The following is a 15,389-nucleotide window of genomic DNA, read 5'->3' as shown; positions in this document are numbered from 1 at the left end:
CACAGTCTTCTCATTGCTGTGGCTTCTCTTGTTGCGGAGCACGGGCTCTAGGTGCGCAGGCTTCAGTAGTTGTGGTGTGCAGGTTCAGTAGTTGTGGCGCACCAGCTCAGTTGCTCTGTGGGATGTGAGATCTTCCCGGACCAGGGCTCGAACCCGTGTCCCCTGCATTGGCAGGCGGATTCTTAACCACTGTGCCACCAGGGAAGTCCTGGTACAGGGTTTCTTTTGGGGGAATGAAAATGTTCTAAAATTGATTATGCTGATGGATCCACAACTCTGTGAATACACTAAAAGCCACTGAATTGTACACTTTAAATGGGTGAGTGTTATGGTACATGAATTGTATCTCAATAAAGCTATTAAAAATTTCCTACCATGTAGGGCTCTTGGAGGACTAAATGACCTAAGTATACAATGTACCTAACACAGCATCTTGTATTTGGTAGATAGTTAATGGATGCTAACTTTGAGTCTGTTGATAATCCTTAATAGGCTTGTTTATACAAAAGCTTAAAAATAGGTCCTTTGTCAACACAAGAATGCCGTAAGCTTTGGTAATCAGTGTTGTGCCTTGAGCAGGTGGTCCTTCCCTACCCCCGGTCCCAGTCCCTTCTTTGCCTGTTGAAATCCTACCTGTATCCCAGCTCAGCTTAAATGCCACCTCTGCAACACCTCTGTGTCGGTCCACCTAGAAGTCTTGGGGCATTCAAAGGCAAGCTTTCGCCACAGTCTGGCCTGTTTCCTAATACTTTGTGAACACTGCCTCTCCATGTGTCCTGCCCTCTGTGTCCAGCACCTGGCACGGAGGACCTGATCCTGTAACGAGAGGGTTTATAGCTCACATGCTCTGTCTCCCTGGCATAGAACCTGTAATGGGCAGAATTCTCCCACGGCCCTCATAACATTTGCCCTCTGGTTACATGGCAAGAAGAATTTCATAGATGTAATTAAGGTTACTAATCAGCTGACCTTAAGATAGAGAGTGGGTGGGCCTAACCTAATCACAGGAACCCTTTAAAAGCAGAGTTTTCTTCCACTGGTAGCAGAAAAGGCAGAGAAATTCAAAGCGGCCTCTGAGTGCTGAGAGCTGTCCCCACCAGGGGGAAAATGGGCCTTAGTCCTACAATCACAAGGACCAGGATTCTGCATGGAAGCAGGAATCTTGCTCAGAGCTGCCGGATAAGAGACCAGCCCAGCCCACACCTTGACTTGAGTTTGGCCTTGTGAAGCCCTCAGCTGAGAATTCAGTTGAACCTACCTTGACTTCTGACCTACAGATAATAAACAGGTGTTATCTTAAATTGCTATGTTTGTGGTAATTTGTTATGCAGCAATAGAGAACAAATATAGCATCTGTCTGTGGAGGGACATTTTATCCCCATTTTCTAAGTGAGGAGGCCCAGAGGGGTGCCATCGTTTGCCCAGGACTGCATAGCGCACTAGTGGTAGGGCTGGGCCAGCGGCTACAGCAGAGGCTGGAAACACTGTCTGTAAAGGTCCAGACAATTAATATTTTAGGCTTTAGGGGTCATATGGTTTCTGCACTTAGGGAAATGTTTTTCTCCCTTTAAGCGCTGGAGACTGGTTTTTATCTGTGAAGGGGGACATTCTGATTTCTTTTAACTTATTGATCATTTCTGCAATGTCCAGCTATTTCTTTTTATTGGAAAAAAGGTAGAGAAGGCAGTGATTTTACTTCTGTGAGCGTGCCCAGGGCTCTGATGGATGAATCTGTAAAGTCCTGTGGGAGCTTGGAAGAGGGACCAGATAATTCTTCTTTGGGACACTGAGGAGACATCACCCAGAGAAGGTGACCTGTGACCTGTATTAAGGGAAGTGTATGAGCTCACCAGGTGAAGCTGGTAAAAGGGAGGGCCTTTGTAGCAAAGGTGTGGTATTGTGCTTGGGACACAGTGGACAGTAGTTCAGGAGTGGCATGGGAGGAGTGCAGGAAATGAAGCTGGTGTCGTTATTCTGAGGGCAGCGGGAAGCACTGAAAAGTTTAGGCAGGGGAGGGACTTACTGGGATGCTGCTTTGGAAGCTCAAGCTGGTGCCTGATGATGGCAGAGAGCCTGAAGTCAGAGAGGCCAGCAAGGGGTGGGTAGCAGCAGCCCAGGCGGTAAATGAGGAAGGGCCAGTGTGGCAAAAAAGGAGAAGTACATGTGGGTGTGGAAGATTCAGGCGGATGTGGATTTCAGCACTTACTCTGCCACTCCCCACGCCCAGCCCCCCACTTATCAGCTGTGTGACCCTGAGAAGGTATCAATATTTCTCTCTCAGCCTTGATGAATTGACTGAAGTGACAGTTAAATGGGAAAAGCACTGACTGGTGACGTCCAGTAAGTGGGTGCAAGTGGTAGTCCCCTCCCCCACACCTGGAGGCAAAGGCTGGTGACCCATTTTCTGCTCTGAGTTGCCCGGTGGTGCCGGGGAAAGCCTGAGGCTGATTGTTCAGAAAGGACCTGCAAGTATTCCCAAGCCTGCATGGTCCCCACAGTGCCTGGGCATCATGGCAGACTTCGGGGGCTGGGACCAGAGCCCCCAAAAGTGGGGAAGAGGAAGATGGAGCCAGAAGAACTGGACCAGATCCTCAGGTTCGAATCAACACCCGGTCCCAGTCTCCTCTGGTCCTGGCTCTGCTGGGTCTGGCTGGGCCCTGCACCAAGTCACATCTGGTCCCTGCCCTCAGGGTGGTCCCCATCAACTAGGGGAGATTCACAAACTGAACCATCCTGTAATACGAGAGCGTACCCAAGCCAGCTCCTCATAGGTAAGGTCTTACTAAACTATGAGGCCCTCATAGCTACCCTGGGAAGGAGGTACCATTGTCTCCATTTTATAGATAAGGAAACAGCAGCTTAAAGAGAAGGACGTGGCCAGAATCTTCCGGCCTGGAAGTGGCTGAGTCAGGACAGAAGTTACAACCAGGCCACCACCTCCAGGGCGTGAGTGTCCAGCCTGGGCCAGGGGACTCGGGTTCCAGCAGGGTCAGGTGTGTGCCCAGGCCCTGATCGCAACCTTATCAGCCTGTGACCTGTGACCCTGGGGAAGGAGCGTCTGGGTCAGTGAGGGGCCCACACCGGCATGGATGCCTGCCCCTGGAGAAATGGGTGGAGCTGACAGCTTCACGGCCTCCAGATGCTCACTCATATCCCCCCTGAGCAGGCCCACAGGGGCACCGAGAAGGCTGCTTGTCCCCACCTCCAGATTAAGCAGAGCAAAGCTGAAGGAGGGCCTGGTTTGAGGTCTACCTGATCCCTATCTCAGCTCAGCCACTTGTGAGTTCTTTAGACTTGCACAGGCCCTTGCCCCTCTCTGAGCCTCAGTTTTCTGTCTGTAAAATGGGAACGCTTACATAGACCACACACACAGTGAAGATGAAATGAGATAACATGTAAAAGGACCTCACCGGTCAGAGGAGTCAGTGCTTAGAGAATGCTAAAACTCTCAGGTGGCATATTTCCTGCGAGACAAGGAGTTTAAAAATTGGGGGTCTGGGCCCTGGCGCTGACCTGCTCTGTGACTCTGAGACAGTGGTTCCCCCTCGCTGAGCTTCAGATCTCCACTGGACAGGCTGCTCTGACCTCCCCGTGTCCCTGGGTTGGTCGGGGAGTTGGTCGCCACCGGCTCAGTGGGGAATCCTTGGCCGTGGCTGAGGGGAATCCGCCCAGTCCCCTGGCTTGTTGGAGCAGCAGGACGAAACATAAACAAAACCCAGACCCCAGCTGGTCCGGAACCACCTGCCTTTGACCCACATGAAATTGTCGAGGTTTTACCTGCCTGTGACTTCGCCCAGCCTTTGCACATGCTGGATGCTGCCACCCCATTCCTACCTTCTACAACAGGTGTCCTCCCAGAGAAGACTTCACACGAGCACACACGATGACCCTTCTCCAGGCTCCTAAATCACCTGTCCATAAAATCGGCCTCCTGCCTGCACTTGTGAAAGGGCTGAGCTCTATTAACCTGCTCAGCTTAACTCATTCAATCCCGGAAGACCTGTGAGCTGGGGTCCTCAGCCCTCCTTGGACACAGGAGGGAGTAGGTTCAGAGAGGTTAAGGTCACACAGGAGGTGGGAGGCCCTGCTCTCAAGCCCCCCTCTCCTGGCCTCTCACTGCCTGGGTCAGTGACTTCACTCGTTTAGAGGCTGGGGAAGCACTTAAATGCCTTCTGTTATTTCAGAGAACGCCTTCCTCCTGGGGATGTGAGAGCCTGGAGGGCCCGGGAGGGCTTGCTGTCCGGTTGACTGCTGTGAGAAGAAAAAGCCAGTTGTCAAGGAGTATGCGGTAAACAGTCAAGTAACTTTCCCTCCTTGGGCCTCAGTTTCCCTTCCTGTAGAATGGGAGTGAGGAGGCCTGGGCTTCACAGCCCTCTCAGACTGAGCGCCGATGGCTCTCGGAAGAGTTCGTGTCCGGTTCCCAAGCCCGCCCCCGTGGAGTAGGGGGGGCGGGATGGCCCCAAGGACTGCGGGTTCCCGACAGTTCCAGGGAGGTTCCGGTTAAGGGCTCCCCCCGCACTGGGAAACCCCGACCTCCGCCAGCCCAGGTCGCGCTGTCGCTTTAAGGTCGGGCGCGGCACCTGGAGCCGCCTGGAGCCGCGCCGCCCTGGAGTCTCCGCAGGCCCTGCGGCCGCGAGGACGCAGATCCGAGGAGAGGTGGGGCCGGCCGCGCCCTGAGCCCGAGCCCAGGGTCCCGGAGGCAGTCGGCCAAGCCCGAAGCGTGGGCGGGAGCCAGGAGGTGATCATCACCGGTGTCGACAGCGAACCCGGACCCACGCGCCCCTCGGCGCCCCCGCCCGGTGGCCGAACCCCTGCGCGGTGAAGCGGGCTCTGCACCGCTCCCACCGGGTCGGGGCGGCGATCGGACGGGGCGCACGGCGGCGGACGAGACGCCCTGGACCAGACCCGGAGCCGGACCGTAGCGCTTCTGCGGGCTCGGAGAGCTGGGCTGGGGGACGGTCGCCGGGCCGCCCCTAACGCTGGGCGCCCCCTGCAGACCAGAGAGACCGCCCTTCCCAGGTTCGCTCTGCCCACGGGCGCGACAACCATCATGCCTTCACGTGACTCCGCTCGGCTCGCCAGGCTCCCCGCTCCGGGACCACGCCTGACCCTGCAGCGCGATGGCTGCGCGCAAGGTGGGTATAAGCTTCCTTCTCTCCCCGCCCTTGGGAGCATCTCGGCTCCTCCTAATCCAGCTCCCCCCCCCTTCCCTTCACCTTGACCTCAGTGACTTGGTGAGCAGAGTCTGGACACCCAAGCCTCCCCCTGTGTTCTAACTTGTTGGGTGGCCTTGGACCATGGCGCTCAGAGCCTCAGTTTACCCCGGGTTACACGAAGATGGTTTGGAACACTTCTTGTTCAGATGGTTTAGTTCTTTACAGAAAACTGGCACCTAAAGTTCCCCTGTTGGTAGCAGGGATAGTACGATATTATTTGTGCCCATTTTACAAAGGAGGGAACTGAGGCATGGAGAATCTGGGTAACTTACCCAGTGTCAGAGCCAGGGTCCATCCTCTCTGTCAAGCTGTGTCACTGTTTGCTATCTTGCCACCTCATCTTCACAACTTGCTCCCCAGGAAGTTGTGGAATTTGAGCTCAGAGATGTTGGGCCACCTGATCAAGGTCACAGAGCTAACAGAGTGGCTATAGTCAGAGGCAGTGATAACTCTGGCTGGTGGGAGGTGGGGTGGCAGCAGCAGAAAGGCTTCTGGGAGGAGGTGTATTTGGCATGGGTCTTGAAGAGGGGTGTGAAATGAGGGCACTGAATGGGGACAGAGGGCTCCCTAGGAGCAGCAGGTGTAGGGGACCCCAGGAGTTTGGGTGCATGGGTGGGGGGGATATGAGGGAGCTGGAAGGAGGGGCCAGCCTGGCAGCCTGACTGAGTGCCAGATTGGGAGTGGGACTCCTCTGGGATTAGAGACGTTTCCTCCCTGCCCGGGGCTGGGGTTATGCCCTCCAGGGCAGGGAGCCCTTTCTTCCTCCCCCACCAGGGTCCAGGTACACTACTGTGAAGGGTGAGTAAACTGCCTGAAGACCACGTCTCTGAAATGGGCCAGGGGAATCTAGGGCAGGACACCCTTCCCATAAGCCATCAGAGCTCCGATCTGTAAAAATAATGAAGACCACCTCACAACAGAACAGGCTGTCCTTCAGCCAGCGGACGTTGACGCCTTCCATCTCCCGGGGGTGGTAGGTCATTGTGTGCTCTGCCTGCCCATGGTGGATCCACGTGGAGGGAGGGAGACTCACACAGAAGGAGATGACAGCATCCAGTGAGAACATGCTAAGGGGAATTCCAGGGGCTTGTCTGAGGTCTGGGAGCATTTGAATCAGGAAGGAGGGCAGAGCATTTTAGAAGGTGGGATCTGCCTGTGCTGAAGATTTACAAATGCATCTATTCACGGCACGGTCTCAACTTTATATACTGAAAAATACAGATGGATCTAGCTATGCACACACAGGGATTTGATTCAGACTAGACCTGGTTCAAATTTGGCACTGACCTTGGACAAGCTGTCACCCTCGAAGCTCCAGTGTCCTCAGGACATAATGCTGTTGTAGGATTAAGATGGCGGGTACCTGTAAAGTGCTGGATGTGGTTCCCAGCGCCTGTAAAGGCCCAGTACACATCTGCTGCCGCCATCATCAGCTATGCAGGCCAAGGGAGGACTGGAAAGGAAGCATTCACTTGCAGATCATGCTCATCTCTGTGGGGCAGCATTAATGATGATTTGTATTTTGCATTTTTCTTCTCTTCTGTGGTTTTCTCCTTTTCTCCACAATGAGGAACTATTGCTTTTATAGAAATTTAAAAGCATCGTAAGTTACCTTACTCAGGAGCGAGTTCTGCAAGGGTTGAGACACACAGCTATACGGCTTTGGGCAAAGTCCCTCACCTTTCTGGGTTCAGTCTCCTCATTTGCAAAACAGGAATTCCTTTCCCTGCCCTGACCATCCACCTCGGTTGTGGTGAGTCGGATGAGATTCCAGGTATGAAGCGGAACTGTCAAGTGCCGTAATATACAGGCAAAGGGTTACCGTTATAGATTTGCTGTGTTTTTTTTTCCCCCCAAGCTGATTTCTCCAGCTTTTCCTTCTGACAGCCTCTCCTCGCTGTCTGACTTTGGAAAGAGTGTAGTCAGGTTCTTTTTCTCTTCCCCAGAAAATGCCTTGAGCTGGAGACAGGAGGCCTTGCCCCATAGACAAATTCACAGGAAGAGAATTGAAGGTAATTTACAAGTGGCATTTTTCTAAATGCTTCTGGTGGCCTGGAGGCTCAGAAAGATTGGGGTCCACTCCTCGAGCATTACATGTATACATTCTCTCTTTCTCTCTCACATGCATACACACACACATACACACACACGTTTTTAAACACATCTGGGAACATGCCCTTTTGAAATCTAAAGGCTCACCTACTAGATCTTGAACTGCCACACTCCTCAGCTCCCCAGGAGTGTGCCTTTGAATGGCTGCACAGCAGGGCATCGTTTGATGCACCACATTAGGCTGGGCAAGTCCGCATTTGTAAGGCTGACGATTGAAGTCTTCCTAAGGTCTGTGAGTTCCCCAGCCCCCTCCTTCACCGGCTCAACTTTTGGAAGAGGAGAGGGGCCCTCTGTAAGTTCTGCTAGCTGCCTGTTAGAGAGCCTGCCCTTTGTACAGGTGAGGAGACAGGCCCGGAGCAGTTGAGAGGCTCACCCCAGGACACGGCTGGTGAGCTGTAATGTAGGGACTAAAACCAGGCTCCAAGGCTGGGTGCTATAGCAGCTGGAATCTTGTGTTCCCTCCCCTCTCCCAGCCCCTCCCAACTGCGAGAGGGGCTTTTCACACAACAAGGTTTATTCAGCAACACTGTTTCTCATTTAGGAGAATTTTTTCAACAAATGTTTATAGAGCAGCTACTATGTGCTAGGCACTGGGGGTTATAGCAGTGAACAGGGCCTATACAGACCCTGCCCCCAGGAAGCTTCCTGTCTGGCAAGGACAATAAGCAAAGGAGAAACCAAACAGGCAGGATAAAAGCTTGGTCCAAGAAGGCCCAGGGGACTCCAAGTTTAGAGTGTCCCCAGCGAAGGCTTCTCAGGTGAGGGCCCAGCTGAGCTGGGAGGGGAGACGCAAGTTACCAGGCAGAGGGAACAGTGTGTACAGCAGCCTAGAGGTTGGCTTTGGGGACAGCCCCTTCCCGTCTGCATAATCTGGAGCCAGGGTTCCTCCCAGTTATTTTTTTTCCCCTGGGCATTTTGTCTTTGCCTCATTGAGATAACACTGTGCACATAATTTGGCAAACTAAGTTGAAAAAGGTCAGATATCATAAGCATTTACCCCGTTGTTAAACATTTGTGCTGAGCTTTTTGAAAAATGAGTCATGAATATTCCATCTAGGGTTTATGCCGTGGTTTACTCACCCTTTCCCTATAGTTGGACATTTAGGCTCTTTCCAAATTACAACCATTAAAAATAAGGCCATGGTGAACATCTTTTTGCACAAAGGTTTGCTTTGTGTCATGAATTTCAACTTCAGGCTTCTCAATGCCCCTTTCCCACTAGCTCCTTTACCCACCCCCAATTTCAATGTCTTCCTCTGTCAAATGGAGATAAGAGCATTGACCTTTCGAGACTGTGACCAAGGTGAAGTGAGGCAAGGCGTAACCAGCAAGCCTCTCTCCTGGCAGGCCTGGCGGACCCCACAGCGTTCACTCTTCTCCCTCCCAGCCTGCAGTGGGGAGTCTCATACACACCAGGCTGATGAGGCCTCTGAGTCCGGGGGGAGTCCTGGAGTGAACCCAGCCACACTTAGCTGAGCTCCTACCAGGTCCCAGGTGTGGTGCTAGGAACTTGAGACACATTATTTGTGGCCTTCAGAACAACCCTGCAACGTTGGGAGCATCATCTCCATTTCACAGATGAGGAAACTAAGGCACAGAGAAGTCAAATGACCCCTCTGAGTTTGCACAGTGACCTCAGGCAGAGGAGGACTAAAATCCAGTCTCTGGTACCCAACAGGCCTCTCACGGGGCCCGTTTCCTCTTCTCTCTCCTTCTCGGTGTCCAGACGTGTGACAGGGGCCGTGTGGCCTCCACCCTGTGCTACTGCATGACGGTCACTGGCATGGTCGTTCTGGTGGCCGGGACACTCTGCTTCGCCTGGTGGAGTGAAGAAGATGCAGGTGCCCAGCCCAGCCAGCCGGCTCTGCCCACAGCACGCCCTGAGCCTGAGGCCCCCGGTCCCCTGTTCAGGTCGGTCAGCTTCTTCTGCTGCGGTGCAGGTGGCCTGCTGCTGCTCCTCAGCCTGCTGTGGTCTGTCAAGGCCAGCACCAAGGGGCCGCCTCGATGGGACTCATATCACCTCTCCAGAGACCTGTACTACCTCACTGTGGAGCCCTTGGAGGAGAGCTGCAGGTCAGCAGGGCTGGGTGGAGGCCACAGGTGGGGCACTGTCACATCATCATGCATTTGCTCAGCAAACTTTCATGGGGTTTCTCCTCTGGACCAGGCCTTGCCTATGCCCTGGGGTCTTGGAGGCTGATCAGCACTCCTGGAAGTGTTTAAAGTCCCTTGACAGAGGCAGACTTTGACAAATCAGAGTAGTTAAAGCTGTGAAAGAGGACAGACATGGTTCTGGGGGGGGGGGCATGGAGACATGGAGAAATCCAGGAAGGCTTCTTGGAGGAGGTGGCAGCAGAGCTCAGCATACAATAGTAGCAAATGCCTGTATAGTACTTAAGTGAGATGATGTATATGAAGAACTCAGCCCAGAGCCTGGCACACAGTAGGTGCACAACAAATGTCAACTTTTCCTCAAGTAGATAAGGTGGAGAGAAGAGTTTTAGGCAAGCAGAAGAGCGTGTGCAAAGGCCCAGGGGTGAGGTGGGGAATGGAGACAAAACCTTGCATTTGGACAATATTTCTCTTTTTTTTCATTATCATTCCCTCTAAGGAGACTTTTTAGGCATGTTTTTCTTCATCCTCCCCCATGAAATGTTAATACCACAGATATACTACATATTTGGTCTGTATGTATATTTGTGCTTTATATGTAAACACAGTATCAGCAAGAGTCCAAGAACCAATTTTTGCCCTGTTGAGAATGCATGTATCTTACATGCTCTTATGTACTTACTCATTCACCAAGTATCAGCTGGGCAGGCATCTCAGGGGCCTGCATACATCTTCCCCAGTCTAACCTACCTGCAAGGTAAGAATTACTGTTGTCTTTTACAGAAAAAGAGGGTGAGGGTTATACAGCTAGAAAGTAGCAGAGCCTGCTGGCTGTGAAGTGTGCATTCCCCCACACCACTCTGTAAGCACTGGATTTGCATGTACTAAGGGTTAAGCCATGTATTTGGCAACTGGCCTCGGACGTGGGCACCCTTCTTCCCTTGGTTAGAGGGAAAAATGCATTCTGAGTTAAAGAAAGTAACAGATTAGTCCCTGCTACTGGCCTGTGACTCCTTGAGGTCACAGACAATGAAGTATTCAACAGAAGCCCCTTAATCCAATGGTCAGGCCTTAATTTGACTATTAGAGGGAAGGGCAGGGCCTTGGGGACTCTTCTCAGTTGAGAAACCTGGTCTCAGAGAGACCAGTGACCTACCTGGTCACACAGTCGGTTAATGGTCAGTTGGAACCAGACCAGGCCTCGGGGTGCTCTGGACTGGAGCCTGTCCCTCCCCGCCCAGCCTGGCCTGAGCACAGAAGGTAGGTGTTGTCTGTAGACACAGCCGTGTTGACCCAACAGGGTCCGGGACATAGCTGCATCTGTCAGGTGGGGTCACTTGGCCTTCATTCCCAGCCGGGCCAGGGAGGAGCCTACCCAGGAGGCTGTGGGGTGCTCATGGCCCATCAGGTTCAGAGACCAGGTCTTAGATTCAGAGCTGGGGTGGCTGGCTGTTGGAGAGGCTGCTTCTGCTAATGGCTCTTTCTTGTCCCTGGGGCTGAGCCACCCTGGCCCTCCTGCTGAGAACCCAGCATCTGGGCCCCATGGGGAGGCCACTCAGCTGTCCCTGCCCCCAGGGGCCTTGCTCTCTGCAGGTAACTCTAGGTTAGAGAGAAAGGCCTTCTAGGCTGATGACTTGGGCAGGTCCATTTCTCTCTTGGGGCCTCAGTTTCCTCATTTATTCAGCTACTTATTCTTTCCTGCGTTTCACCAATATTTACTGAGTACCTAACTACGCAGAGCGCTGACAATGCAGCCGTGGATGAAACAGACAAAACCCCTCCTCTCAGGGGCTCCCATCTTAAGTGTGAGCCCTAAATGAGGTGCCTGGATGGGAGGCCTCCTGGGACACCCCCCGCCCCCCGCCCCGCCGACGCCTCAGTAAGTACAGCAGAAAAAGCGTGGGTCTAGTCAGACACGAGGCTTTCAGTGTCTGCTCTTTCTTTTCTAAGCTCTGTATTCTTGAGCCTGTTAATTAGACTCTGAGCCATGTCTAGTTCTTCCCCTGTCAATCCTGGAATTTTCCCTAGGATTGCTGTTAGGCTCAGATGAGATGATAGATGGGGAGGTGTATCCACTGCAAAGTTTGCTGTTCTTCCCGCACTTTCATTTTATGATGTACTCTCGTGCCTCCTGATTTGAGCCTCACTGCTCATGAGGCAGTGTAAGGATTAGATCCATTTTGCAGATGAGAAAGCTGAGGTGTGGAGAGATTAGGGGTCAGGGTTGGGGGAGGTGTGACGGGTGGAGTTGGCTTGGGTTTTGCAAGCAGGCAGAGCTGGGGCTTTGCCCCTTCATTGGAATGCGGCCTCCACTCACCTGTGCGATGGCTGAGGGCTGCTACCCCCAGGCTTGTCATGAAAGTGAAATAAGATTAGAGAGCTTGAGTGTTGGGCATACAGTGTTTCATCCCTGGTCCCTGTCCCCTTTCCCTACTGTGTTTGCTTGACTCAGCTGAATAATGGAAGAGCTGGTGCCAGGCTCAGATCTCACGTCCCCACAGTGGGGATCTCACGTCCCCACTCTCACGTTCCAGAGAGTGGGGTGAGCCCCAGCCTCGGTGGAGCGTCCTGTGCATGGGGACCACAGTGGCCAGCCCGCCCCACACAGCTGCAGGGGGCCACATCCAGAATACACCACAAATGGGCCTGCCCCTGAAGTGTGCGATATGGTCACCCTGAACTTCATGTTCCCCAAGTTTCCAGCCTGCTGGACCATGACTCTGGCAACCTGGGGCCGGGTGGGCCCAGCTGGCTAGGTGAGGTGGCATGAGGGATACTGCACCTCTGCCCTCGAAGCAAACTTCCTGCTGTGGTCTGATCTCACCTGCCACCTGTGCCCTGCTCTGCCAGCTGTTGCCTGCTGGAGCGGCCCCAGGCATACCCAAAACCTGACTCATGTCTCTGGGGCTTGGAGAAGTAGGGAGCAGCAGGGCCGTGGCTGGGAGGTGAGCAGGGCAGGAGATGTGGGGTTCTGGAAGCCTAATCACCCATATTTTCCTGAGCCTTGTCAAAGCATTTTCCATTTTCCCTCTCCCTGAATCTACAAAATGGAAATTGTTATCCTCATTTTATAGATGAGGAGAAAGGCTCAGAGAGGCTGTGAACATAGCCTAGGTCACACAGCAATTGAACCTAGTTTGCCTACCTCCAGGAGCAATATCCTTTGCCTGCCCTCACCTCAAAGGATGCTGGGAGTCAGAGGCGGGTGAGACCCCTTATCTGATTTCTCAGCTGCAGGGCTCCTGGGCTCCGGAGGAGGAGGGTCTGTGAGAGAAGTTTGCAAAAGCACTGGAAGGGGAGCCCAGCTTGGGCTCTTGGCTGGTGCCCTCCATCAGACTGGCACACAGCCTGCTCCATGACCTTGGTCACGTGGTCCCAGTGGGCTGCTCTTAGGGCTGTGGTGGGCGTGGGCTGAGAAGATACATTGTCCATAGAAGGGCCATGTCCACGGGGGTGATGGGTGCCCACCTGAGGGGCAGCAGATTCCTGGCACAGCTGCCCCATCACCACTGGAGCAAAGACCCCTGCACCACCTGTCTGTCCTCTGGCCAGCCTCCTGCCATCGGTCTTCCCCTGTCTAGACAGGCTGGTATAGATCGAACTAACTTGCTGCTGGCTCCAAACTGATGGCCTTGGGCAAGTCACAGCCTCTCTGAGCCTGTGTGGCTCCTGCTAGCAGCAGATCTGTGATAACTTTTGTTACCTACACCCCTGCCTCATGGAGACCTTTGAGATTTTGTTACCAGCTCCCATTTATGGAGCATGTGCTAAGTGTCCCTGTATTACCTCATGTAATCTTCATACGGTCCTGTGAGGTAGATGCCCTTATTGTCCCCATTTACAGATGGTGAAACTGGGGCCTCGGCTAATAGAGTTACTGACCCATGATCTCCCACCGAGAATGTGGCTGAGCAGGGAGGTGTACCAGCCAGTGCTGACTCATAGCCAGCCCTTGAGCCACTTGGGGTGGGAGGGGACCTCCAAGGTCACCTAGTCAACCTCTGTATCTGGCAGTATCTTCCCAAAGCAAAAGCAGTCCAGACAGAGGATCAGTGACCCTCCCACCCGCAAGGTCCCAGGAGGGGAAGGAGCCCTGACTTCCCAGAGATGACCCCCCCAGGGCCCTGGGAGGACCGAGGGCCAGCCTCATTCCCATCAGCACTGGTGTAGCTGGGATGCAAGTGACCTGTTCTTGGAATCTAGTGGGCAGAGCCTGGTCAGAGGAGCCTCAGAGGATCTGGTCTTACCTCAAGTCCCTCCAGGATGGTTCATTTGGGGGAGGTGGGGGAAAGTCACAGGAAAGCCAAGCTCTTTAGAGATAGATAGGGTTGACTGGGTAGATAGTGAGCTCTCTGTCTCTGGAGGTATGCAAGTAGAGGTAATCACTTGGTGGACTTACCATATCAGGGCCCCAAGCATCCAGATGGGCAGGGGAATTGAGGTCTCGCATCCCGCCCTGAGCATCCACAACTCCAGATTTTGTAAGGGAGATGATTACAGTAAGCTGGAAGTCTTTCTCCCCATCGATCATCACTCAGTATTTCAACAAACATCCCCAAGCATCAATCCCTGGACACCCAAAGTCAGTCCCTGCCCTAGGGGACAACCAGCTGGGGTCAAGAGTGACAGAAGGGAGAGCACTGTGGGGACCCAGAGGAGGGAGTGGGAGATTTGCTAGGGGAGGTCAGGAGAGCTCCCCGGAGGAGACTTAAAGGACAAGTGGGGATTGACCAGCAGGGAAGGGGTGAGGGAGGTGGGAAGGATTTTCCCTGTCGAGAGAACTGAGGAGACAGAGGGTGTGGTGAGCCCACGTGGGGAACCAACTGTATGGAGAACTAACTATAGCACAGGGAGGGTGCAGTTGGGGGAGCTGAGGTTGGCAGGGGCCGGCTGATGTCAAGTTTCAGCTGTGTCTATGGGGCCCTGGGGAGCCTACAGCCTTCCTCGTTCTCTTCCTGGCATGCAGTAGGGTTTTGCCCCACCCCCTGCTCACAGCCTCTCTTCTGTCCCTGTAGGACCCCAGAGGTGGTTGCCATCCCCACTTACGAGGAGGTCATGCACTGCCGACTGGCTGAGGGGCCCCTGACACCACCTGCATACCCTGTGGAGGAAGACCCGGAGCGCAGTGCCTCGGGGGATGCCCTGCTTGGGGCCCAGCCCCCCTTGCCTCCGCCCAGCTACGAGAGCCTCATCCTTGCTGATGGTGGCTTCTCTGGAGAGACAACACCTGGGGCTGCATGCTCCTGCCCAGGCCCGGTTCAGACTGCAGGGGAGGAAGTTAAAGGCTTCTAGCGGGCCTGGAAGCCAGAAACAGATGATGGGCTTCTTCTAGCGTCTGGTACAGTGCCTGGTACACAACAGGCACTCAATGTTGCTGAATGCTGTTTTATTTTTCTATTGCCGTGTAACAAATGGCTTGAAATAAATCCATTTCATTCTCTCTCATGATTCTGTGGGTCACCGGGGCCAGCTGGGTGGTTCTGCCCCACGTGACACTGGTGGGGCTGTAGTCTTCGGGGCCCAGCTGGGCCGGCACGCCCAAGATAGCACACTCACGTGGCTGACAGTTAGTACTGGCTGTCAGCTGGGAAATGTTCTTGTGCCGATGAGAAAATTGGGGCCCAGAGGCAGAGCCAGGACTGGCCCAAGGGAACACACTGAGTTTATAACCAAAAGAACATGGACTCTGAATTCAGACCACCTGTGCCTGGGTTCTACCAGGTACCAGCTGGTGAGTGACCTTGGACAAGTGACTTTACCTCTCTCTGCCTCAGTTTCCTCATCTGTAAAATGGGAACTGGGAATTACAAAGGCACCAGCCCCTACCTTAGAGAGCTGAGTTTTGAGGATTAAATGAGATAACAGCTGACATTATGAGATCACACTGACCCTGCAGGCTCAGTGCTAATGCATCAGACAATAAATGCTGGTGTCTCTTAAGTATGCAGT

The 15,389-nt window shown here is 53.6% G+C and overlaps 1 protein-coding gene across 1 annotated transcript; it reads left to right on the top strand.

Moving 5' to 3' along the window:
* Positions 1–1,079: 1,079 nt before the first annotated feature.
* Positions 1,080–14,880, top strand: TMEM61 (transmembrane protein 61). Its single transcript, XM_004273903.3, has 3 exons — positions 1,080–5,135; positions 9,055–9,401; positions 14,456–14,880. The coding sequence occupies exons 1-3, from the start codon at positions 5,121–5,123 to the stop codon at positions 14,730–14,732; spliced, it is 639 nt and encodes a 212-aa protein (XP_004273951.1). The 5' UTR covers positions 1,080–5,120; the 3' UTR covers positions 14,733–14,880.
* The last annotated feature ends 509 nt before the right edge of the window (positions 14,881–15,389 follow it).

Source organism: Orcinus orca, chromosome 1 (genome assembly GCF_937001465.1).
Source record: "Orcinus orca chromosome 1, mOrcOrc1.1, whole genome shotgun sequence".
In the NCBI taxonomy this organism is placed as follows: Eukaryota; Metazoa; Chordata; class Mammalia; order Artiodactyla; family Delphinidae; genus Orcinus; species Orcinus orca.
The sequence above is the reverse complement of the archived record's forward strand: the minus strand, read 5'-3'. Positions and strand labels throughout refer to the sequence as shown.

Bases quoted from the DNA above. Each gene is read 5' to 3' on its own strand.
- TMEM61 (XM_004273903.3), top strand. The intron at 9,402-14,455 runs GTCAGCAGGGCT...CTGTCCCTGTAG, and splicing joins CCCTTGGAGGAGAGCTGCAG to GACCCCAGAGGTGGTTGCCA.